Source organism: Glycine max, chromosome 13 (assembly GCF_000004515.6).
Source record: "Glycine max cultivar Williams 82 chromosome 13, Glycine_max_v4.0, whole genome shotgun sequence".
NCBI lineage: Eukaryota > Viridiplantae > Streptophyta > Magnoliopsida > Fabales > Fabaceae > Glycine > Glycine max.
In genome coordinates, this window is record NC_038249.2 from 15,617,259 (window position 1) to 15,643,860 (window position 26,602).

The 26,602-nt window shown below is 28.4% G+C and overlaps 2 protein-coding genes across 2 annotated transcripts; one reads left to right on the forward strand and one right to left on the reverse strand.

Annotated features, from left to right (window-relative positions):
- The first annotated feature begins 360 nt into the window (after window positions 1-360).
- Window positions 361-18,392, forward strand: LOC100779774 (exocyst complex component EXO70A1). The gene is made up of 11 exons (XM_003543620.5): window positions 361-655; window positions 1,035-1,130; window positions 5,042-5,247; window positions 13,197-13,430; window positions 13,559-13,697; window positions 13,771-13,983; window positions 14,496-14,701; window positions 15,254-15,451; window positions 15,535-15,634; window positions 17,670-17,887; window positions 18,183-18,392. Exons 1-11 carry the CDS (start codon window positions 497-499, stop codon window positions 18,298-18,300), a joined length of 1,887 nt encoding a protein of 628 aa, XP_003543668.1. The 5' UTR covers window positions 361-496; the 3' UTR covers window positions 18,301-18,392.
- A 1,891-nt stretch (window positions 18,393-20,283) lies between these two features.
- LOC100775673 (uncharacterized) lies at window positions 20,284-23,444 on the reverse strand. Its single transcript, XM_041008700.1, has 3 exons — window positions 22,727-23,444; window positions 21,024-21,312; window positions 20,284-20,632 (listed from the first exon to the last, which is right to left on the reverse strand). Exons 1-3 carry the CDS (start codon window positions 23,348-23,350, stop codon window positions 20,607-20,609), a joined length of 939 nt encoding a protein of 312 aa, XP_040864634.1. The 5' UTR covers window positions 23,351-23,444; the 3' UTR covers window positions 20,284-20,606.
- Between the last annotated feature and the right edge of the window lie 3,158 nt (window positions 23,445-26,602).

Sequence of the window (26,602 nt, forward strand, 5' to 3'; positions counted from 1 at the left end):
AATAACATGTGTACAATTATTATGTATAATAAATTTATTAAATTTCAAATAATTAAAAATCATTAAAAAATTCTATTAATAATGTAATTTTTTACAATAATCATGTATACCCAGAAAATATTATGCTAAAATTATTCAATTAGGTTGCTAACATTACAGAAGGCTAGACTCTCTTTTTTTTTTTTTGTATTTATAGAAATTTAACTTTATAAAATTATTGGCATAAACACGTGGAGAAAAACGATAGAGAAAGCAACATTGAAACCACATAGGGTCCCACAATACAAGTATAATAGTCATACTAACCTATAACTTCAATTACTTCTTTCAACTGTTTAGCGAGGAGCACGGAAACACAATGAGAATAAAGACTAACACCTGGAAGCAACAAAAAAGGAGTCACCAATTTTGGATCGAATCAAAGCATTGGACATTTTTTATTTTCATATTTTGAGCAACCAAATGAAACCAAGAAAGTGAGAGAAAACCAATCTCAATGGGGATATCGCAAGCCATGGACGCTCTTCGACAAAGAGCAGTGTTTGTGAAAGAGTCACTTCACAAGAGTCAGACCATCACTGATAACATGGTTTCCATTCTCGGTTCCTTTGATCATCGCCTCTCCGCACTCGAAACTGCCATGCGTCCCACTCAGGTGTTATGCACAATGCATTCTTATAATGACAAAATATGATTGATAGATAATCTTGTTCTTTAAATATGTTATCATGAATTCGATCTTTAATTTATATATATTAAAAAATATTTATCGTAAGAGATCAATCACTTAAATATATCTTATTAACTATAAAAAAAAAAAAACCATGATCAACATGAGATGCAAACTATCAATTTCAAGAAAATAGATTTATGCTACCTATTTATGTCATTTAGCATTGCAATCATGAGGTTGATCGATCAATGTTGCTATTTTGTCATTGTTATTGTTCTTTTATGCTCTTCACCTTTATTTATTTTTTTCTTGAGTAGAGTGTTGTTTTAATATTTTTTTTCTTTGGCTCATGTTGTGGTAGATAAAAACACATTCAATTCGTAGCGCACATGATAATATTGACAAGACTCTAAAAGCAGCAGAGGGGATTTTGTCTCAATTCGATCAAACACGAATGGTAAGTCTATATATTTTTCCTTTATTTCCAATTAATTTGCATCTTGCTACAATAGGTAGACAAAAAATTTTATCTACCAATTTTGATAAAGAAATTGTAGCTTGTGATCTAAACTATAAATATGTGGTTGCAATTTAAGTTGCTATGGGACATTATTATTAAAATGTCAAATTTGGTCTATTTTTAAGTTTTTTTAATGAGATAATGAGAGCTTGTGGGGCTTTGTTTCATGTTTATTGTATTTTTTTTTTTAATGAAAGGGACAAAGTCCCTGAAGATCAATTAATAACCATGAGAAAACGCAATAGAACTGACATTCGTCATAACAACGTTTGAAATAAAGTACAGATTGACCTCAAAAATCATTAGTTGCATATCTAAGGATAAACTATTTTTGAATGAGATAATGAGAGCTTGTGAGGCTTTGTTGCATGTTTATTGTTTTTTTTTTAATGAAAGGGGCAGAGCCCTGGAGATCAATTAATAACCGCGAGAAAATGCAATACCACTTACATTCGGCATAACAACGTTTGAAATAAAGTGCAAATTGACCTCAAAATTTCTTAGTTAAAGTGTGGAGCCACTCAAAAGTACCCCCACCAGCCGAACAAAATCCTTAATATTCTGAACCATACTAAAACAAAGATGATATGATGGACAACCATGGGTTTTGACCAAAAGAGGTTATTAAATGGGGTATTTTTTGGATTAATTCTCAAATCAGGGTAACTCGTAGGAATTTTTATGACTTATTGGTACGAAGTCTTAAAAAAAATTTAAGACTTCAGTCTTTTTTTTTCCAATTTTTTTTAACAGTAAATTCGTAAAAAATTCATCGACTTTAATTTTTTTTAATTATTTATATAAAGTTGTAAATTTTTATTTTTTTATCATACCGTGGTACATAATAATATTTGGTATAAGTTCATTTTTTTCTTAATTTTATTTAATATTTTTATATTTTATTTTATAAAGTATTATTATTTGTTAAATTTAGAAACAAAAAGGAATCAATCAGTATAAATTAATAATCAAAAAACAATTCCTTATTCATTTTATCTAATTATTATTGGTTAAGAAAATATTAATTAATGGCTAAGAATAAAAAATAAAAGTCATTGGATTATAAAAGAATTAGTCATTTTAATTATGATTATTATTTGAACGACTCTAAAGTCATAAATTGTAAATATATATATATATATATATATATATATATATATATATATATATATATATATATATATATAATTATTTTTAATTTAAAAAGAGTTAAACAACTAATCATAAAATCTAAAATTATAATTAAAATGATTTTAAAGTTATTCAAAATTAATTTAAAAATAAAAAAATTAATCAGGACTTTGGAGTCGTGAAAAATTTATGATTTTATATAAATAATTAAAAAAATTAAAGTTGTTAGATTTTTTAGAACTTCATTATTAAAAACAAATTAAAATCGTGAATTTTCTTACGATCATATCTAAAAATCATAAAAATTCCTGCAACTTATCCTCATTTAGGAATTATTTCAAAAAATACTTCCATTTGATAAATTTCAAATAGAATTATCCTTTTTTAGTCAAAATCACGACAACCATGGCTATGGTTAAGAAGAGTACTAGCCACCTGCGAGTTAGACTCTACCTTAAACATCTTGAACCCTCTGCTCCAAGTCCAAGCTATCTGAATGCAAATCATAACTTCTCAAAGCTCAGCTGCAACATTCATGTTTATTGTTTAGTAACTGAGTGAAATTGTCTATAAATATATATATTTTAAGCATCTTTAAAGCAATTCTACAAATTTATAACTAAGAAACACTATTTAATTCATTCGATTTTATTTACTCCTTGATTTTATAAATTAAATATGCAATATATTTTTCTACTTAGAATGACCATTCTTCTTTGTCCCTAGAAAGTGAGGACCATTTGATCTTAAAAGTGTTGCCCCTAAATTGCAACATTTATTTTAGCTTACCTAGTTTTTTTAGAATTAATTATATAATTCATCTCTTAATTATAATTAAAAGTTTAATTTGATCCTTTAATTATTTAAAAAATTAAGTCCCTCAATTATTAAAAAGTTCAATCAGGTCCTTTAATTATTTTTAAAAAATTCAATTAGGTTCCTCAATTTTTTTAAAAATTCAATTATATCATTTAATTGATCCCTCAATTACTAAAAAGTTAAATCAAAATTTATATATTTCATTATACAAAAGACCTAATAGTATTGTTTTAAGTAATTAAAGGACCTAATTGAACTTGTAGATAATTGAGGGACTCAATTGAAGTATTTTAAATAATTGAATATTTAATTGAATTTTTTAGTAATTGAGGGATCCAATTGAACTTTTAATTAAAATTAAGAGACCAATGGTATAATTAAGCATTTTTTTTACATAAGAATTACCTTAGAGATTGAAAAATGGCCAAAATAAAGAACATTAATTTGTATACATAAATGTCAATAAGGAAAAAAATTAATATTTTTTTATTGAAGGATAACTCAAGTTGCATGTGTTTTAAACTTTCTTTGACTTATTTTAAAATTAAATAAGTTGTATCAGTAAGCTTGAAGAATTAATTAAAGAAACTCTGATTTTTAAGTATATGAAAATTCTTTCAAGCAAATTACGTATGATAATTCATCTATCGTGTTATTTGATGTCTAGTTACCAGGTAGTTCAAAATTAAAGGTTCTAATAAGGTAATATTTTCTTTTATCGCATGTATCATGCTTTTCCATTAATTATTCCTTTTAGTAAATAATAATTAACTTGCATGCACTCATCAATTTACTTTAGAAAAGTTTATGTTGTAACATCTCGAATGAATCCTACCATAATGAAAGAAATTCAAAGGTTGTATATGTACGAGATTGTGTAGTTGAGTATGCATTAAATGAACTAATTGGTACTACCTATACCAATAAGATGCATATATTGTTCGGTAGTCTATCACTTAAAAATTTCATAGTTAAGAGTGTTTAACATGGAGTAGTTATGGGTTGGGTGATTTTTTGAGAAGTTTCCTAGAATGCGTATAAGTGAGGACAAAACACATTAAAAAATCTCATGTTGGTATGTGGGGACAGTCAATGATCTTGAGAGTAGTTGAGTGGTGTTAAAGCTGGTTGTCAAGGTCTCAGAAAAGGCTACTTACAAAGGGTTCTGATGGAGGACTCTAATTAATAAGGATGTTAAGTGAAGTATCACCGTGTGAAGTGTCGTAGCGTGAGAGCCGCCGATGAGTCAACAATCAGGGGACATTATAAATGGTATTAGAGCATATCTCTCTCCCAATACGGTATTATCTCTCTCTCAATACGGTATGGTTCGAGGACAAACTAGGCATAAGCTAGTGGGCATGTAACACCCCGAACGAATCATACCAGAATGAGAGAAATCCAAAGGTTGTACAGGTATAAGATTATACAATTGAGGATGCATTAAAGAAATTAATTGGTATGAAATAGTTATGGGATGAGTGATCTTCTATGAAGTTTTCCAAAAAGCTTGAGTGAGAATAAAGCATAGTAGAAAGTCTTGTGTTGGTTTATGGGATCAAACATTGATCTTGAAAGCAGACAAAATTGATTGTAGAAGTCTCGAAGATGACTACTTACGGAGGATTATGACAAATAAGATGTTAAGTGAAGTATTACTGCGTGAAGTGTTATAGTATAAAAGCTGTCGAAAATCAGGGATATTACATATTTGGTATTAAAAATATGTTTATATCTTGAAACTGTTTTTTTGTATTATTTTTGTTGTATAGCGTTTTAAATTTTTATTGTTTTTAAGTATAATATTAATATATTATATGATAAGAATTTTTTCAATTAAATAAAAATAGTATCAAATGCTAATACTTTTATGATTTGTATTCAAATTTAATTATTAGGCCGAGGCTAAAATACTACGAGGGCCACATGAAGATCTAGAAAGCTATTTAGAAGCAATTGATCAGTTGAGAGCAAATGTTCGTTTCTTTAGTAGTAACAAAAGTTTCAAAAGTAGCGAAGGAATCATCAACCATGCGAACAACTTGCTTGCCAAAGCTATGACAAAGCTTGAAGAGGAATTCAAACATCTTTTAACAAATTACAGGTTGGTCTTTTTAAATTTGAATTTCTACTTTTCTTTTCAATATACAGGTTTATATGTTTACATTATTTTTCATTCTTATCTTATTTTCATTCCTTCTTAACAATAACTTATGCATTCTAATGATCAGACTTTGTTTCTAGCTAAAGGCTTGCATACTTTATTAATGCTTCTTAATCTTTATTCATGCTTTTTGTGATTTGTTCTGATGTATATCATCAAGTCCTTTTTTTAATCACATTCTCAAAGCTAACCCCATTAGTAACTTAAGTTTTGTAGACTTACAAATGTTGTAAAAATTGGTTGGGTCATCAACTCAGACGAGACACTGATTTAATGGATCAATGGTCAAATGGGATGGTCACTAATTGACCTGGTCAATGGTCCCAAACTTTTTGGAATTTTTTTATATATTGTCTTTGTGTTAGTGTTATAATAAGAAGAGTTACAGAATAATTTTCGATCGATGATAACTAGGAAGCAAACTGAAAATGCATAAGGTGGGCTGGGCAACTACACAAAACGTGGGGCAAGCACTTGCAACTTGTGACTGTGAATTTTACTTTTAATAGGATCCACCAAGCTTATGAAATATGAATCATCGTTATGTTTCTCTCTCATTAAAAATTATCTACACATTAATTGCTTTCATCAATTTTTTTTTACAATGTTCTAAAATTGAACCTCACTGTTATGTTTCTCTCATTAAAAATCATCTATACGAAAATTTCTTCAATAAAATTTCCTATAATGTTCTAAAACTATATATTAAAAATTATTTATATTTTAATTGTTTTCAATAAGATTTTCTGTATTGTTTTTAAACTGTTTTTAAAGTTATTTATTAATAAAATATTAATGATTTTAAGTCATTGAATGAATATAAAATAAGACTTTAATTGAAATTAATTTTTTGTTATTTTTGTTGTTGTTCTTGTTGTTAATATTATTATTATTATTTTAATAATATAATCGAACATCACTTTAGCTTTTCATGCAAGTCCTTTTTTTATTTACAATTTTTTTCTTCAAATTTTGCTATGATTTGGAAAAAACATGTATAATTTCTTAAGTTCATCAAAAAAATTATTGAAACTTTTATTAATATTTTAGCATATTATAGAATAACTTAATTTGTCTTGCAAATTTTTCACAAAATTAATTTAAACATAAATATTCTAGTTTTTTTTATTTAGTACGTACTGAAGTCGTTAAAAGAGCTGATATTATAAAAAAAAAGTTACATTTAAATTATATATTGTAAACTTAATTATGTTTTGTCTTGGTAAGTTCGGCCACTAGATCCAGTATATACATATATATATATATATACTCTAAATTTAATATTACTGTCATGATAAAGTACCAAAATAATAAAGAAGAATGTCATTTAGAGGATAAACTGCAATAATAATCATTAATTAAAAAATCAATGGTTGAGATTAAAAATTAAGTTTAGATTTTATTAAATAAATGTTTGATTTTTTTACACTTTTTAATTGTTAATTTTCGAATAAACAATTGTAGGTGTATTTTATCTTTTAAAGTGCACTCTTTCATTGAGCTTTGAGACCTATGGATTTTCAGATTCAATTCATCTAATTTTTTTAATAAAAGAAAAGTACCCTCTCCCAAAGAAACAACTATGAAAATACAAGTGTAGGAGGTCGGAGATTGCTCAAACATCAGCATGTCCCTCCATAAATATGAACAAGCTTAACAGTCCATTGCTCAGCCAATAGCTTCCAGATAGCAGAAACAAACCCTTGCTTGCCTCCCTGAATACTCTACCCATTGCCACTTGCGAGTCATCCCACACCTCCATTTTACAAGAGCTAACTAAATCCATTAGCATTCAATTCCTAAGGAATATAAATCCTCTCATTTAAATAAATAACATGGACACACAAAAAACTAACCAAGATTATTTAAATAATAGCAAGTCTTATTATAATTACTTTGTGTGTTTTTGTTTTTTACATGCCAAAAATTTTGGGACAGTTGAGAATTATGCCTGCATAATTTTTTTAAAAAAGGTTAATTTTATATATATTATTGAGAGAAATTTGTGCTCTTTTTTTTTTAACAAGGCTTATATTAAGAAACAAAAATATTGGGAAAAAAAAATTAGGTAGTGCTTAATTTAAGTGTTTATTTTTTGTTTTCATTTTCTAAAAATAATTTTTATTTTCAAAATTTAGAAAATATATATAGAGAAGAAAGTATTCTAAGGTGTTACCACATTTTAACTTTTTCAGAAAAAAACTAGAAATGATGATTTGTTATTTTTAGTTTTGGACTTGTTTTTAAAAATATTTCCAAAGAAAATATTTTTTAAATTTTAAATAAATATATTTTCATTCTTATTTTCTGTTGTTTTTTAAATGAGAACTAAAACCACTCAAACCAAATAGTCTCCCTAATGTTCAAAAAATTTAAATGTTTTGAATTTAGAGCGATGTGCTCTCTTTTCATTCACTTGGGCAGTGTGCAAATTAACAAGTATCATGCTACTTGAGCAACATAACATCTTTAGTGGGATTCTTGAACTCAAGAATCTATTTTCACCAGATCTACCACTATACATGCTTTGAAAATCTTCAGCATGGAGGTTGGGTTCCTCCTCATGAACTCTCAAGAACTTCCCTCATATAAAAAAAAAATATTTTGTAATATCTCTCTCCCTAACTGATTAATAAAATATATTTAAGTATGATCCATTGTAAAACTTATAAAAGTGGCTCAAGAACTTAAAGTGGGATCTACCACTAGAGCTAAAAAAGGAAAGATTTCTTACATCAACAAAAACTGATTCAAGAACCCAAAATTGGTTCTACCACTAAAAATGCTCCAAGTGCAATACAAGAGAGACAAAACTTTGAAGAACATCATTTACCTTCTTTGATTCTCTGGTACAATTAGTTCTTCTCCATTTTTTCAACTTTTTTCTTTCTATATTTCCTTCACCACAACCCAAATGACCAAAACTTGAGAAGTCACTATGGGTGCCTCTATGCGATGCAACGACAACAATAAGTCCTCCTCCTTCGTGCGATGCAACAACACTGACAAGTTGTGAGATGCACAAAGGCACGTTGGAGACGAGAACCAGATGGGGAGACAACGTGGTTTCACAGTTTCAGAAAAAGGAATGTGTTTAACCTGGTCTGGGCCACAAAATCGATCTGGTCATTGGTTTTAACCAAAATCGACCAAGTGGACCGGGTGGAACCTAGCCGCATGCATGACTGGTCGAATTACCAACTCGAGACAATCTAAGCATCGACTGATCCAAATCGATTTTCACAGCATTGCTTAGAATTTGCTTCTTAATAATTTGTTGTCATTGAAACTTCATCACATGAGGAGCTTTACCTTAAGAATGTTAATATTTACTACTAATTTGTATTAAATGCAAAAAACTAAAAAAAAATTAATAATTTTGGTATGAAATATATGGGAGAAACATATATAATTCTAAAAATTAAAATCATTAAGGGTGACAACTTTTTTGCTTTATCACAGTGTCACTACATTGAGAAATTATTTATTTAAAAAGATTATTCATTTTAATTGTTTTCTAATTACTAAACATTTGATTTTTGCATAAAATTAGAAGCAAATAAAGGTTCACATGTGAAAGCCCGTAATGCAAAGGTCATTGGTTGTTTGATGTATGTCGTCGCATGTACAAGACCTATCTTATGTTGTAGTAAGATTAAGCAGATACATAAGCAACCCAAGTAAATAGCATAAGCATGGTGTAAATAGAATACTAAAGTATTTGAAAGGGACAATAGGTTATTATTTGACATATGATGATAATCCTTCAATTTTAGGTTATACAAATGCTAGTTGGGTAAGTTAGATAGAAGATCATGTGTTTACAAGCAATTGAGTCTGCAGTAGGGGTGTTGTTTCTTAAGGATCTAAGAAACAAAAACACACACACACATATATATATATATATAGTATGATTCTTGTAAGAACACTATGAGAATAACTAATAATAACCATAATATTAAGATTAAAAACAATAGACGGTTATATTAAAATATTTAAAATTTCAAATTAAAATCTAATATATTATTAAATCTTTAAAAGATTAATCAAACAACAAACAAATCTATAAAAATCTCAATTATCACTTCTTAACATATCTCAAACATCACTATCACCACTACCATAATCGTCGTCACTATCATTATCATCGTAAGTTGCAATTACCTCCGCTGCCATGACAACTGCTATCATCGCTGCTGCCATTGTTACCGTCAATAGCGACAATGACTATCATGACGGCAGAGGTGGTGACAGTGATGGTGATAGATAAACTATCGTTGAGATATTTTAGGATGTAATTTGTTTAGTGAATCTTTTAGAGATTAATGACTATATTAGATTTTAATTTAAATTTTTATGTATTTTAATCTCAATCGTCTATTATTTTTCAAATTTCAAATTAAAATCTAATATATTATCAAATCTCTAAAAGATTAACTAAATAACAAACAAATTTATAAAAATTTCTATTATCACTTCCTAAAATATCTCAATTAACTCATTTGCTACATGAGTGAACTTAAAATGTGCTTGGATAACATACTTTTTCGGTTGGATATGACTAGACTATTCCTCTAGTCCACCAATTAATCATGAGTCTTATTTTCATTTATATAATGTTCAATCTTCTTATTTATATCTAATGTGAGACTTCAACAAAAATGTTCTCATAGGATCGTGTATATATGTAGGGGATTTAATTTTGATTGGGGAATATCCATTAATTATATGAAGTTTGAATTAAATATTTCATATCCTTTGACGAAAAGGCTAGCATAAGATGTGGCGTTGAAAATAACCAAAGGGATGGGATTAAAGATCACAAAACCATTATCACCAGTGGTGAAAACCCAATTCGCACTTGAGTAACATCAAGTATTAAGTTTAATAGTGAAAGTACACTATTATAATTATTGCAAGTACCATGTTGATACCATGGTTCAAGCATTTTTCTCTCCCTAGTTAGTTCCCTGGTCTCTTTGAAACAGGTAGTTGAATTGTGTGATGTGTTTTTCTGCCAATAACTTTAGAGTTTCTCACATCCAACATGAGGATAATTCTTGCGCAGATAAATTGGGGAGTTATGAGTTAACCATCCAAGGCTATGAGTGGTGGGATCTTCTGCCACTTTTTCTTAGATCAGAATTTTATGCAAATGGAATAGGCTTTCCCACATATTGATTTAGGTCGAAATTTAGTAATAGGCTTTGGTATTTGTCCTCTCATGGTTGTTGTTTGCGTCTTTATTCTCTTTTAATAATATTTTGGGGGGTTGCTTTTGCATAGGATTTGTTCTGTCTTATTTTTTTTGCCAACCTAGGTGGGATCAATGTTATAAAATGATGATGTTTTGGTACCTTAGTATTTTATTAAAAAAAGTACTTGATACCATGTTATATTCATCCCAAGGTTTGTAAAGTACTTGATTACCATGTGTTTAAAAACAAAGTTGAGTAAGACATGCACTCTTGTTCAAATTAGGGATGGAAAAAACATCCGCACACACGAATATGTGTGGATAAAATCTGCCACATAAAAAAAAATGGATATCTTTAATAGATATCTGTAAGCAAATATCATGATACATGTATTCGCGGGTATCCGTTACTTGTTAGCATTAAAATACTTAAATATTATTTTTTTTTACTTATATTTTAATGTAGTTTTGTTTGAGTTTATATTTTAGAGAGTATTTTTTTAGATAACTTTGTTTGGAGCTCACAAAATAATTTTTTATTTTTTAAGAATTATCCATTAATATTTTTAATTGTGTAGAATATTTGAATAATTTCAGTTGTAACTATTAAAATTACTTATTTAAATAAAATATTAGAATAAATAAAAAAATATAGTAAAAGTATTTTTAACATATATTTTTAAGCTATTTTTGATTTTGTAAATATCCACAGATATATGTGGGCATTTGTTTAAGTAGCACTTACGCGGGTAACAGGATGAGCATGAGGCATGTATTTATCCAGTGTGATAGGTGACTATTACTCATACTTACTCGTCCCATTGTCATCCTTAATTCAAATGAGATAGTTGGTCCAAAGTTTGTTTCCCACATTATTTTGGATGAGTGAAACTATGTCTTATTAAGTAAAGGTTCAAGTGTAAAAATTAGTTTTACCAAGAATTTGAGATTTCAGGGGAGATAAGAATTTATGGATGTTTAAAATGGCTAGCTAGGAATTGAGAGAATTTTCAAAATATGACGATTGTATGTCTTCATGAAAAGTTGTATTGGTTCATATTGAAATTTATTTAATTTAAATAAAAAAAGATAAGTCTAATTATAAACAACAATTTAGAAGAAGAAAGTGACTCTTTATATAAGACATCAAGTGAAATATGTGACTTTTCATGGAATGAAAATAATTGAATACATGTGAGTCTTAATAAAGACAAAGTGTTTATAAATATGAGCTTTCTCTATGCGTAAAGCGTTGTATTTTTTCATTCTCCTTGTTCATTCACAAATTCATTTGCCTTTGCCTTCATGCCCACGAGGCGGAAGCAAAATTATCATTTTGTAAATACTGTTGTTGTCATGGTTTGAGTTTTGAAGTGCATCATCAAATCCAAGTTGCAACCAAGTCTTGTCATTGGTGAGGCGAATTAAACTTGAAGGAAAAATACACAGTCATGTCACACTTTCCATTTACTCTTATAAGATCCTTTCCCACCAACATTTCTTTAAGGATTACTATATCATGTGTGATATTTTATTATTGAAATAACTGAATAACAAATGAAAGATGTTTTGGAAAAAAAAGGGCTATAAGTAGGAGAAAAACACTTATCGTTAAGTGGGATTCATTTTGTTTGCATAACTTACTAATGCGTAAAAATTGCTCTCAAGGGAAGCACACCCAACAAAGCAGTAATAGTGAACCAAAAAGGGTAGGAATCTTTACAATTTTTTATCCTTGTTGTAGTCTTCACAATTTTCCCTAATTTGTAGCTCTCTTAGAAGTTCTCACTCATTCAGAGAAAAGTAAATTCGAAATAAAATAAAAGGTAAAAAAATGAAACTGTTGCCTCCTTATATTTATTGTTGAGCCTCCAGTGTCATAGGGGAATGCACGACCGTGCTTGATTAAGCACAATTTGCTTCAAAGCAGGTGCTAGAACCTTGATTTGGGGTATGGTTGTTGCACAATCGTGCTTTGAAAAGCACAACATTGCTTCATTTTCGAAAGTGGTGCCTGGTCTCCATTGCATGCCACTGCTTAGAGAAAGCAAGGCCGAACTCCTTATTCGAAAGCAGAAACCTTCCTTTTCCAAAATAAGCACAGCCATGTCTCATGCTCTAAAGCGAAATTTAACTCCTTTTTAGGTTTTTTCTCCTCTTCCCGGGCTCATGTCCAACCTGCACCAAAAATATGATATTTTATATAAAATCATTCATAACCAGTGTCAAAAACATCTAAATGATGCAAGAAACCTCATGATAATTACAACCAAAATAGGGGTTATCACTTTCTTTATCTGTTAAATTTTGGGTTGTTTAATTGGCTAATAGCCTTAAAGGTAAATGCATATTATTTTCTCTACTATAGGAAAACGAATGGATCTTTTTTTACAAGAACTGCAATACAAACACATGCCAAATTATAATTTTCAATTGACTTAAATACTTTTTAAGTCCTTACAATTTAATTTTTTTTGTTTTTAGTTCTTACAATTTCTTTTTTGTTCTACTTTTTGTAAATTATGTTATTTTTGTTCTAGTTTTTTTTTTTAATTCGATTTTTTCATTAGGTATTTTCCTTAAGCATATCTCATTTTAGATACATGGAAGGTTTAGGGTCTTTTTTATTGGACTCTAAAACTTAAAACTTCTATCATTATAAAATGTTTAACAAATTAGATTTTGATTTCAGTAAACCTGTAGAACCTGATCGCCTTTTTGAGTGCCTACCAAACTCTCTAAGGCCATCAAATTCTGGGAAGCAAAGTGAAGGCGGTGGTAAAAACCATTCTGAAAAACAAAGTTCAGAAACAGTCACTTTCGCACTTCCAATTCTCATTCCACCAAGAGTTATACCTTTGCTACATGATTTAGCACAACAAATGGTTCAAGCTGGTCATCAACAACAACTCTTTCGAATTTATAGGTAATGGTGTTTCTTTCTATTTGTATAATTAGATGACTACGTAGTTTTATCTGTTGTGTCTAAAGCTAGAATATATTTTATCTTTTTCTTTCAAATTTTGATTTATAATATTTCTTCCAAAATCGTAGAGACACTCGTGCTACAGTTCTGGAACAAAGTCTTAGAAAATTAGGTGTGGAGAGGCTGAGTAAAGATGATGTTCAAAAAATGCAATGGGAGGTTTTGGAGGCAAAGATTGGAAATTGGATTCATTACATGAGAATTGCTGTAAGATGAATATAAAATTCATTTTTATGTGTCCTATTTTTTCCAATGCATCTTTCTAACTTTACATGAGTAGGTCAAATTGTTGATTTCCGGAGAGAAGAAAATTTGTGATCAAATATTTGATAGTGTGGACTCTTTGAAAGCTCAATGTTTTGCTGAAGTCACTGCTAGTAGTGTGGCTATGCTTCTTAGTTTTGGAGAGGCTATTGCGAAAAGCAAGAGGTCACCTGAGAAATTATTTGTTCTTTTAGACATGTATGAGATAATGAGAGAACTTCAACCAGAGGTATTACAAAGTTTATATCTCAAGACTCGCTTTATTATAATTATACACAATTAGTTACGGATTAAAAGAACTCTTACTATAAGTAGCTTTATATAATGTTTAGACCTTCCAAGCTCTCTTTTTGTAGAAAAAAAAATTGACTCTCCTAGGTTATTAGTTTGAATTTATGATTTCACAAATCAATTTAAAGATTTGAAAGATAGCCTGTCATTCCAATTCAAATGTTAAAAATCTTCCTTAACTAACCTTCAAGATAAGAAAAACAAGTAGAAACACTATATAGTATATGATAAAGAAGTAAAATGTTACTAAAATAAGTTTAATTTTGATGTAAATATGTATGACATTAATTGCCAAGAAAGAATTGATTCTCATTTCTTTAAATTGACAATATTATTAATCTAGAATTTTTTATATAGTGTCAATTATAGTTGCTTTCTTTGTATGTTATTTATGTGATATTTTCTTGTTTTTATATTTTCATTGTTTTCAATGAGGGTGGTATGATGTAGATTGAGAGACTTTTTGAAAGTAAAGCATGCATTGAAATGCGGGACGCCGCAATGAATTTGACAAAAAGATTAGCTCAAACAGCCCAAGAAACCTTTATTGACTTTGAGGAAGCAGTTGAAAAAGATGCCACTAAAACTACTGTTATGGATGGAACTGTTCACCCACTAACAAGCTATGTGATCAATTACGTGAAGTTTCTTTATGAGTAAGTGATGCTAGAGTGTTAATTTATGGCTTGCTTGTAATTGTTTCGTCTTCACTTACATTTGTCTAATGGGTTATATCCTTTTTAAATATATTTTAGAGTTAATATTTAATTTGGTTCTCTAATTATATTTAAGTGTTCAATTGTTATTTACTAATGGCATTTAAAAATTATCACTATATTAATTATTATTTTAAGAATTAAAATATTCCTCATATAATTCTAATGTTGTTAGTTCAATTGAATGAAGAAGATGTCATTGAGACAAATTTCAAAATTAAAGAACTTAATTGGGGTTTTTTAAAATATTCAAACCTAATTGAACACTTCAAATATAATTAGAGGACCAAATAAAATATTAAACTTATATTTTATTAACACAAAATTATTTAAAGGAATAATTCTTTTTTAGCTAATGTTTCCTATGACATGATTTCTTAAAGTAGAGCCATATATATTAGCCTTTTGTTACTCTAAATTTTTGCTTTTGGATTTGGACCTTATTGTCTTTACAATTTTTACCATCTCATTATGGATTCTAAATGTGACCAGTTATCAATCAACTTTGAAACAACTTTTTCATGAGTTTGATCCCAATGATCCAGAAGGACAATTAGCAATTGTTACAACAAGGATTATGCAGGCTCTCCAAAGTAACTTGGATGGAAAATCAAAACAATATAAAGATCCAGCATTGACGCAATTGTTTCTTATGAACAATATCCATTACATAGTGAGATCTGTGAGAAGGTTGGATCTTTTTCCTCCTAATATAGTATGCAAGGTTGAGATTCTATGTGGGTCCAATTCTATTTTGCATATTGTACTTGTAGGTCAGAGGCAAAGGATATGTTAGGGGATGATTGGGTGCAAATACATAGAAGAATTGTTCAGCAACATGCAAATCAATATAAAAGGATCTCTTGGGCAAAGGTTTACCTTTTTAAATTTGTTAAACTCTTGAATAACCACATTGAATCATGTGTGCACTATTAGAAATAATCTAGCTTTAGTTTAATTTACTATACAAGTCATATATTGCACAAGGTTTACCGCCTAATAAGGAGTCTCCAACACACAAACATTAAATTATGAAAAAAAAAAATCTGTTCCATACCCTAAAGACCCATACATATAAAATATCACACAATAGCTTCCACACAAACCCATAATTATATAACAAAAAACAATATATATGGGTCTTTAGGGTAATTTAGGCATAATACGTCTTGTTCTACTTATGATTCCTTCTCACAATCTTTTTTAGGCTTGTTAATGCTCCATAGGAAATGAACAACCTTATCCTCATGGCTAAATGAGACAACTATAACCCCCTATTACATTAGACACAACACATTAATTCATTTATTTGTTTAGTTATTATAAAGTTGTGGTTATTTTTTTTTCGTGTTTTTACCCCACTTATAAAATTAAGAATTTGGAAATTGTATAGGAAGATAAGTAAAATGTTATTAATAAGCAATTACAATCACATAAAGAACCATGATCTTATTTAAGTATACATTAATTCAAAATACAAAGTAATACAAAATTTAACAAATACAGGAAAAAATATGTATTAGTTATTCCTAACCCATACATCAAATAATCTAGTTGGAGCAATGTACAAGTCTTATCCTATCACAAATACAAGTATAAATAAAATTAGCTTTGGAGTCTCATAACTTCTTGTCAGCCTTTACAATCTTCGAGAAATCCACATCTGTAAAGGAACTTGATCATTGGGCATGACTGTCATCTTTGCATGTTCTTCCAACAAGTACATACACAAAAAAGAAAGATAAATTAGTTAGACTTGATTCTAACTTATTTTATGTATAACTAGTGGCAGAAAACCACCGTCAATCAATAATAATATAATAACAAGGAACATAGGATTCATCTAGTGGGATAACTTTATGTTATGTTTATAAAATAAGTTTTGACCTAATGTAGTTCCAATGATTAAAAGCTTGACAAAATTTATTGGTGAGTTGATTTTTTTAGGGTCTGATGAATTAGATTAGATACTATTCCAAACAACATTAAAATTGAGAGAGCAAAAACCTAGTCAGAAATGAGACAAAATTGTCAAAAGTCCATGACAAAATTAGTAGACATGTTCATGGGTGAGTTAAAGGCTGGCAAAAAGAATTGGACTTGTTGGGACAATTTATTTTTTCCTGTTCTTTTAGTGGGCTAGGTTAAAGTTTTCAACCCATCAACTTACTTTGACCCATCTTGTTTCGACTTAACAAACAAGGATTGGGATAAAGATGGGACGGGCAACCTATCAATCTATTTTTTATTAAAAAAAATAAATTTAATATTTAATTTATTTTTTGTTTAAATAAATTATTACTCAAAATACAAGGTGATACATTCAATTTTTAATAAGTGGCCAACCAGACCAAATCAAAGTATGATTCTAATAATGAGTTTGGCAAAATCAACCCAATTTGATCAAATGAAAGCTTTGTATTCAAGGTCCATGTATAAATTGCTATAGTTAGTCTTTTATTTTTGAGTTACTAATTCAAAATGGATAAAAGACCAATTTTGTTCCTAAAAGTGTGAGGCACTATCAATTTGGTCCCTAAAAAATAATGGAATAACAAAAGATTCAAAGTCCATATGATGGTACTTTAAGTTGCACAATTTTTTGAATTTTGGACTAAGATGTGTAGCGAATTACACTTCCATGAAATTTTTTGTCATTTTATTACCTTCAAAAATTAAATTGATTGTGTCTCACTTTCTAGGATGAAATTGGTCATGTATCCTTTAAAAATTTACATAACTTGAATTTTAATGAATTTATGTTAATTTACTGCTTAATATATTTCATATTAATATAAAATATATACCTAATTAATTATTACATATTCGAATCCAAATCACTTTTTCAATTCACTTTAAATTTGTTTGATGATGAATTTATTAATAATAATGATATATGATCTTGCAGATTTTGCAATGTCTCACTATCCCAGGAGGGGATAATAATGGTGGAGTCTCAAGAACAATGGTTAAAGATAGATTCAAAACCTTTAACGATCAAATTGAGGAGATTCATCAAAGACAATCTCAATGGACTGTCCCAGATAGTGAATTACGTGAATCTCTTAGATTGGCTGTTGCTGAAGTCTTGTTACCTGCGTATAGATCTTTCCTTAAACGATTTGGGTACGTTTCAGTTTCGCTATATATTTTTGGACAAAACTTAGAAGTTTTTCTTCAAATGATTTTAGTTTTGTTATCTTATCATAATTGAAGTTTTACCTCGAAATCGGCATAATACAAATTTGAATTAAAGATAAATATAGATTACAAAAGTAAAATTCCAATTAATTCAAGAATAACACCAAAAGAACTTATGTAACAATATCTAAGTTTTGTCCTATCTTTTTCTTTTCAATTTCCTAATTTTCTCATAATTTTTTTTGCTTTTATGGTAACTAACATGTATTTAATTTTTCAGGCCCATGATTGAAAACGGCAAAAATCCTCATAAGTATATCGTATACTCTCCCGAACATCTTGAGCAAATGTTGGGTGAGTTTTTTGAAAGCAAGATTTGGGGTGAACAAAAGCGATAAATTACCTTAAAAAAATAATTTATTGCATTGAATCACTTTCCTTTGTAATTTGGAAACTTTGGTACTTATAATAATTGCAATAATTTTTAGGATTTCACCTTTTAATCTTTCTTATATGATACCTAATTGAAAAATTGTCATTGAAGAGTTCAAGTCCAAGTTCCATTTTGAGTGTTGATTTATAAACAATTAAAAAAATAATCCAAATATTTAATTGACACTATCTTTTTTCTATTTCTGTATTCTATCACTCATATCATCAATCGTATTAATTATTTATCTTACTCCTCCTAGTTCTTTCTTAGTGTCTACATTAACAGTGTCCATATATATTTTTTCCTTCCTTGTTTGTAGACTTAATTTATGATAATGTTCAATATTGTGTTTTATTTATCTAATAATGTTGTCAATTTGATTAGCCATTTGTAGTCTTGTCATTCCTTTAAAACAATTAAAACATCACATACCATCATTTGATGTTAATTGGCAAAGCTAGATAAGTATATGTATAAATGACCACTCAGATAACTTATCTAAGATTTGATGGCAAAGGAAACAGAAGGAGAAATAGTAAAACTCAAAAAGAATATTTTTCACAAAACTATTATACCCAACTAATGACGACTCTTGTCACCAAAGGAGCTAAATCCAATAAAAATAAGAGAAAATGTACCCCTTGATCAATTTTTTCTCTCCTCTCTATAATATATTCCATCTCTTTTCTTCTCATATTATCTCATAATTTTTAGTTTTAGATATCTTATTTCAAGTGCAATAAAAAGTAATAAGTATAGTTATATTGTAACTAAATTAACATTATTGATTTAACTTTTAGGCTATGTTTTAGTTGCTAATTAAAAATTTGTAATTGAAAGCTATTGAACTAGCTTGAATTATAGTTGTTTGGTAATTAAAAATATCTGTTGAAGTAAATAACTAATGTAAAATAACATAGATGGACATGTTCATCTGATATTTGTATATTAATTTTAATTTTATTATATTGATAAAATATATTTTAAGATATTTATAATTTTAGTTTTTAATTAATTTCAAGTTCATGTAAATTTACATTTATAGATCAATTGCTTTAATTACATTTTTAAGTTTTAATTATTATGATTTTTTTTTCATATTTTGTATTCTACTCAATGTTTTAAAACCCAACTTGGTCCAACCAATCCGACTAAAATTCAAAGATGCAGCAAGCTTAAGTTAACTTATGGATTGAACATGCCAGTAACCCGATATTGACGTCATAATATTGGTCAAAAATCATATTTAAGGTATAAATTGATTTGGGCGAACCATTTTCTTTTAAATTTAAGATCGTCTTGCACTTTGTTGCTTTTAAAGTCCCTTTTACCTTTATTTAATAACCTACTAGGTTGCTTTTTCGAATTTCACGTCTAGCTTTCACAATACACAATGCTATAACTTTTTTACATGGTTTTCTCACTCACACACACGTGCTACACTACTCACTCCCTCACGCACATGTTTTTTAACTACTAGCTTCTTATCACTCTCTCACTTGCACCATAAAATTGCAAGAATAAATTAACCAAAATATTCATCTGAGTATAAATTTTATGTTTACAGTTTACTTATAGGTTTTGGTAGTCATCAATTAAAATTGAAAAGTCAACAAATGAATGTGTATCTTACACGATAGACATATTTAAACACAATAAAGGTATATCATTTGCAACAAATATCTCCAAGTTGTTTAAAATTGTTGAAGTGTTCATTTAAGCCAAAAGTTTCTCACAATAATATTATCAAAGAATTTAGTTATGTCTAAGAGTAGATAGTTTTAGGAATTTTGTATAAGGATAACTTTTTTTCATATACAAACATAGTTCTCATGTGGTTTCACATGAAAATTGTGTTTATGTCTTAAGGATTATATTTATAGAATATTTCAAGTACAACATATATTTTTTTCCCATTTTGCCAATTGTGTCTATGAACCTTTTAGGCTAACACCTTTTGCATAATGGGGATATAAATCCAATGTGAGAAGTCTATCTCTAGAAAATCTCAACTTCATTTCAAGTAATGTCAATAATCTATTCTTGTAAGTGGCCATAAAATTTCTAATGAAGAATTATAGAGAAAAATACACCATCAGTTTGCATTATATCTCAAATAGACAAAAGTCTAGCAACCACTTAAAAAATGAATTGAAAATTTTACTTCCTCTTGGTTGCTCTTATTGCCTCATGGTTTGAATGATTGACTAGTCTTACTCGCACTTGTAGGTTCAATTCAGCAAATATGCATATGCATAACTACTCGAGCATTCAACTGTTAAACAAATTGTGACCTCCTGGTATCATTAGAATGGTGGGAGGTTTTTGTTAGACTTGTATATTGTTAGGAGGGGAAACATGCGTAAGAAGGAAACTAAACTTTCATAGTAAAAATAATAAAGTTTAAATTGCATGGTACATATAAAGATACCAAATATGTAGTTTAGGAATGTAACAAGATCTAGGAGACTTTATCCTTTTATTAATTGTTAAAGATAATTTTTTCTATATAGTTTCTTTGTTTAGCATAAATTATGTGAATTGAAAACAAATCAATACCATTCCATCTAGATTTTAATGTTTCACTTTATTTTTTTCATGATCAAAAAACATTCTTAATAAAAAAAAAAAAAGGATTGTTAAACAAACAAATGGTATCATAAAACAAATAGGTAGAGAAAAACTCACCTTCGAATGAAGAAGGAACCACAACTACATGCATGTCAATGTTATTAGGAGGTAGTTGTAAGCGAAGTGGATAAAGTTTTGCGGTCAATGGATTGCGGCAACACACAATAATATCATCAAGTCTTGTTTCCTCTTTCAATTTATCCTTTAACTCACTCACACAACTTCCTTTAAAGGTAAAGAATGACTCTTTATTTGCATCATCAACATCACCATTTTCGTTACCCACATCATAAAATATAATTCTCCCTTCTTTCAATGGTGACAAACATTCTATTGAATCTTCGGACTGCATATATAAAAGAAAAAAAATGACCATTTCATTTAAATAATGGTGTTTTTAATTTCAATACCTTAACTATGAAATGTAAATTTAGATTTCACTTGACAAAAGAAATAAGTTAATAACATATACATTTTATCTTGTTTGTGTGTGTGAGTTTGTGAATGAAGAACTTTCCCACCATGCTTAAGTTTATATATATATATATATATATATATATATATATATATATATATATATATATATATGACAAGTGTATTGTTTATACATTTCTTGTTTTTTTGTTTTTTTAGGCATTTCTAATCTATTTTGAAAAGCATCATAATTTTCTCAAGAACAAAGAAAAATAATAGAAAATTATAAAAAAGATAAATAAAATTTATCATATAAAGATCTTAAAGATGAACTATTAAAATACTCCAACATCTATTTTTAGTAATAATGAATATATATTTTTGAACAACTTAGCCTTGCTATATGATAAAGATACATATGACTACATTGCTTAGTTGACAAATACAATGAGTTTTTTTTTTTTTTTTGAAAGACGCATACTATGAGTTGATAATGAATTTTTGTAAAAAAAAAAAAAGAAGTAATATATGTATTTAGCTTTTATATATGTCATTTTTTTCTTAGAATGAAATTAATACTATCTTATTGCATAATATATTTTATAAATATATGTAAAAAAATCATTAATTATAATTTATCATATTTCAAAACAACAATGCAATTTAGCATGTAAAGAAGATAACTAAAATAATGAAATGCATAACAATAAATGGATGAAAGAAAAATAGTTTTGAAACTATCATTTTTTTAGGGATTTTTGTAAACTATCTAGATACAATTATTACATGCATTTAAGTAATTTGGATTACTTAAAATAACAAGTTTCTTTATCTCTTTATATATTGGAAAACAACATGTAACTAAAAATTAATTTATCTTTCAAAATAAAGCATTCTTCCTTTTTAATTATTATTATCTTTTACATGCATTTTATGGTTTCTTTTAATGGAATAACAATAAAGTTATAAGGAGACATACAACTTAAGCAAAAGATGATTTGTGCAAAAGAAAAAAAATCATTCTATTGTCATATTGCTTTGTTAGAAACAATACACCAACTTGACCCTATGGGAAACTTCAATACATATGTGTCAAGCCATGCACAAAACTAAAAAGTTAGGAGCCCTCCATTTTATCAACAATTTCTTGTTAAGATTCTGATGGTTAAGATGATTATAAACTTTTTAGGACATGAATCACCAACAATTCAAACATAAGTTACAAAGTGACACAATTCAATCTATTTTTATATTTTTCAATATCATACTTGATGTTAAAGAAAAAAAAAATTAATAGCTAAGATTCTTTGTTCTTTAAATTTTGTTCAAAATTTCATGTGACGAACCTCAGATGTTGTGTGAGACCTGAGATCAATCTTGACCAGGGAATCCATCTTTGAAATTAATGGTGATGATGAAGGAGAAGAACAAGGTGAAAGATTTGTTGGAGTTGGATTCATAGATTGATTGGGTGGGGTAATAGGTATAGGCCTTGGTCTTGGTTTAGGAGCTTGTGTTTGTGGGCGAAGTTCTACAATATCCACATCCCATAAAATCCAATTAGCTGTTGCTGTTCTATGTGGGACATCATGGGTAATGGTGTTCCTCCAAGGTGGCAACCCTCCATTACCACGCAAATATTGACCATAACGTGTCCTTAGCCTCACTTGAACCCCTTCTCTAATAGGTTCCCATTCCACCGAAGAATTTAACCTAGTAGGCAATGTTTGCAACACTTTTTTTCCTGTACCTCTCAATATGAATGGCATATTTGAGGCTGTTAAGTATTTCCCATAACAACTCTTCAACCTTATAATATTGGAATTCTCCACAATCTCCACGGTCCATTTAGCATTCCTGTAGCACCCATTGCGATCTTGGAAAACATTTTCTTGATCATCATCAGCCAACATGTATTTATCATGGTGGCTTCTCAAGCGCACCACTTTGGCCTTTTGAAAGAACTCCATTCAAAAGTTTGATGATGACCAAAAAAGGAAGAATGCGATGCAAAAAATTTGAGGCAACAAGGGGAGAAAGAATAAGGCAATATTAAGATAGAATAAAGGGTGAAGTTGGGATGCACATGTTTATGTGTATGTGTAAGTTATGTGCCATAGAGTCATTCATGTCTAATTAGAGTAGGGACAGACAATCACAAGGGAATGCATCATCCTAAAATGATGCAAAATTTGTTAGTTGTTACAAGTTCACCTATCTATGCATAATTCCGATGTAGTTTTCTTATTATACTTTAATATAAATTAACTAAAATCTAGTGTGAACATGGAGAAACCATTCATTGGGAAGTGATGATTGAGGATATATTTAACGGGAGAATAATTTAATTTTTTCAACATCCAACAATAACTAATTATCGGTTCAATTCCTTTTAATAAACGGGTTCGATTATGCATAAATGATGAATGCTTATATCCATATAAATGAATAAATTAAATGATTAATTAATAAATAATTGCAATTGCCACCCTTACGTTTCTTAGATCCACATTTAAAACTATAACCCCATACATCAAACAATATGAGCTAATTAATACTGCAATTTCCTACTTAGGATATCAAAATAAATGTGATTAATTGAAGATCAACCATATCATCAACTATATTAACAAGCTCACCCCGGAAAATTAAAATAAAGTCGCATGTTCTTACATTTCAAGGTTGGCAAGACATTAGCTCACCAAATTGAATGCCGGTGGAGAAAATTAAATGCATTGCATTTGGGGGTAAAAGATACCTTTTTTAATTTGGTTTTTAGATTATTGTGTAAAAATAAAAAAATATAATAAATTTTATTTATTTTAATAAAATAATTATAAAATTTTCTATTTCGCTCATTTTTCTTTTTACTTCACAATAAGTGCATGCGTAAATCAATTTAAGATAAAAAGACAAAAAAATATAATTAATATGATGTTAAATTTTACAATCGACATATAAATAGAAACAAAAATTCTCTTACAAGAGGTCAATTAAAGAGAAATGGAGCAAACAGTATTTAAAGAAAAAAAATCATCTGGGTAAAGATGTATTTTACGAAGTTCACCGTACGAAGTGGTTGTCAGTTAGTAAATAACATTTATTGATTTTAACATTAGCAAGGAAGAAAACATTGCTTAATTTTAAAAAATGGTTCTATAATTTGGCAAATTGGCATGAATACAAGTTAGAGCAATTCACAAGTAAAATGTTAATTTGAAACATATGGATAGGCTTTCTAGTGTGCACAAGTGTGTTAGGTATGGTATCATGCATAAATTATTTTAAATCCTTGGATATAACAATAAAATAATTAAGGGAGTAGATCTTGAGGTTGTACCATGTAACACAAAGCATGTCATAATAATTTTTTCTAATTGATATTTTTTTTTTTATCACAAAGCTCTCTCCCTCTCTCTTTTAGTTTTTATGTCTTCTTTTTTAGATTTGGTCACGACAGTTGCACTGCGAGCGAACGATAAAAAAATCAACCCGTTGTTTGTAGTTGCTATGATTTCAAACTTTCTCAAAGTCTACACACTGTACTTTTTGTACTTCCTTTCACTTTCTAGGTTTTTTTTTTCTGGAATAAAAATTGGATTTTGATCGTCAAATAAAGTGGGAGGATTTTAATTTTCATAGTAAGTAAATGGAAAAATAACAGCTTCAGAAATTAAAATCTCTAATCTCTGACTTCCTTATTTCCACATTCACTAGAAAGAGGGAGATTAAATAAAAGATGATATGATGAGAGAAAAAATAATACAAATACAGTTTTATATATTTTCATGTTACACCTTCATCATGTCTATTGTTAATTATTTTATAGTTATATATCCAAGAGTATTAAAAAACTTTGTCACGTTACGATACCTACCTCTATTTGACACGCTAGAATCTGCCCATATTGATATACCCGAAAGTCAAAGTAAACTGTTTAGTTTTATAGCTTCCGCGTTATTACAATATGAAGTTCTCAACACGTAAAATGACTTTAAAAGATGCATGAATAGAGACGGCTAGAGTAGACTTTTAGATCGAGTGCTCGTTGACAATATTTCTTCAGTTTTATTATTACTGTAAGTGTTTTTTAAGATAAAATATTTTTAAATATTAATTTTAGCCCCTTTATAAATTTTATATGTTTTTATTTAAGCCCTACATTTTAATAGAAACACGTGTTTTTTTTTTCTAAGAAAGGACTAAAACCACCTTACTTTTGGTAAATATAAAGAATACAAGCGTATAAAACTTTTATTGGAACTAAAACCAATATTTTGAAATATTTTTAAGGATTAAAATCTATTTTAATTTGCCTTTTTTATTTAAGAAGAGAATCTCAATAAATCTTGTAAGGAAAAAAAGAAGATAAAAACAGAAAACACCGTAGAAGATCCAATTCATGCACATGCAGTTCAAACCATATTTTAACTAATTATATTAACTCGAGATAAAAACTTTATTTTTTCATTTTCTTTTTTATGTTAACATTTTGTAATAAAAAAAAAAAGACAATGATACGTTGAGGTGTTAACAAATACTGGTAAAAAAAATTATTGTATAAGCTAGCCTAATTTTTTTTATCTAACTAGTTGGGACTATTCAATTAACTCCTAGATACATATTGAGACCTCTCAGTGTTCATGAACTTACTAAATAACTGCAACGAAGTAAAATTAATTATAGTCTAAAACAACTTTGTTTTCAAACACGTGATTTTGCAAGATAAAAGAAGCCATTATTATTAATTATTATATAAATGCTTCTTTGAAGAGTAAAGGTGTTACTTAAATAGTTGTTGAAGTTGTGGTCACACATACTTGTAATTTTGAAAGCTAACTATATCTTTTTTATTATGACTGGTTTAAAGGTGTTTAGCATGATATGGATACGATAAATATACTTTATAAACGCGGGGTTAAGCACGTTACATCAAGATATACTTTTGAATATGTAAGAGTATGGCGTTATATAAGAGCATCTTGGAAGAGTCTAACAAATTTATCATATTAAATAAATGTTTGAAAGAAAGATATAGTTAATTTTTTCCAAAGATTAATTATCAATAAAATTATTAAATATTCTACACTAATATTATGGTTAGAAAAAGATTATTTATCATAACGAATTTTTTTATTGACTTGGGGTTTTTTTTCTCATTTCCCAAAAAAAAAAAAAATAAAGAAAAAATGCTTTTAATTTTTTTTGGGGAAAAAGGAATT

Bases quoted from the DNA above. Each gene is read 5' to 3' on its own strand.
- LOC100779774 (XM_003543620.5), top strand. From the start codon at position 497: ATGGGGATATCGCAAGCCATGGACGCTCTTCGACAAAGAGCAGTGTTT. The intron at 14,702-15,253 runs GTAAGTGATGCT...AAATGTGACCAG, and splicing joins TACGTGAAGTTTCTTTATGA to TTATCAATCAACTTTGAAAC. The intron at 17,888-18,182 runs GTACGTTTCAGT...TTAATTTTTCAG, and splicing joins TCTTTCCTTAAACGATTTGG to GCCCATGATTGAAAACGGCA.
- LOC100775673 (XM_041008700.1), bottom strand. From the start codon at position 23,350: ATGGAGTTCTTTCAAAAGGCCAAAGTGGTGCGCTTGAGAAGCCACCAT. The intron at 21,313-22,726 runs GTTCGTCACATG...TTATATATGCAG, and splicing joins GGTCTCACACAACATCTGAG to TCCGAAGATTCAATAGAATG. The intron at 20,633-21,023 runs GTGAGTTTTTCT...TAATGATACCAG, and splicing joins GGTTCCTTCTTCATTCGAAG to GAGGTCACAATTTGTTTAAC.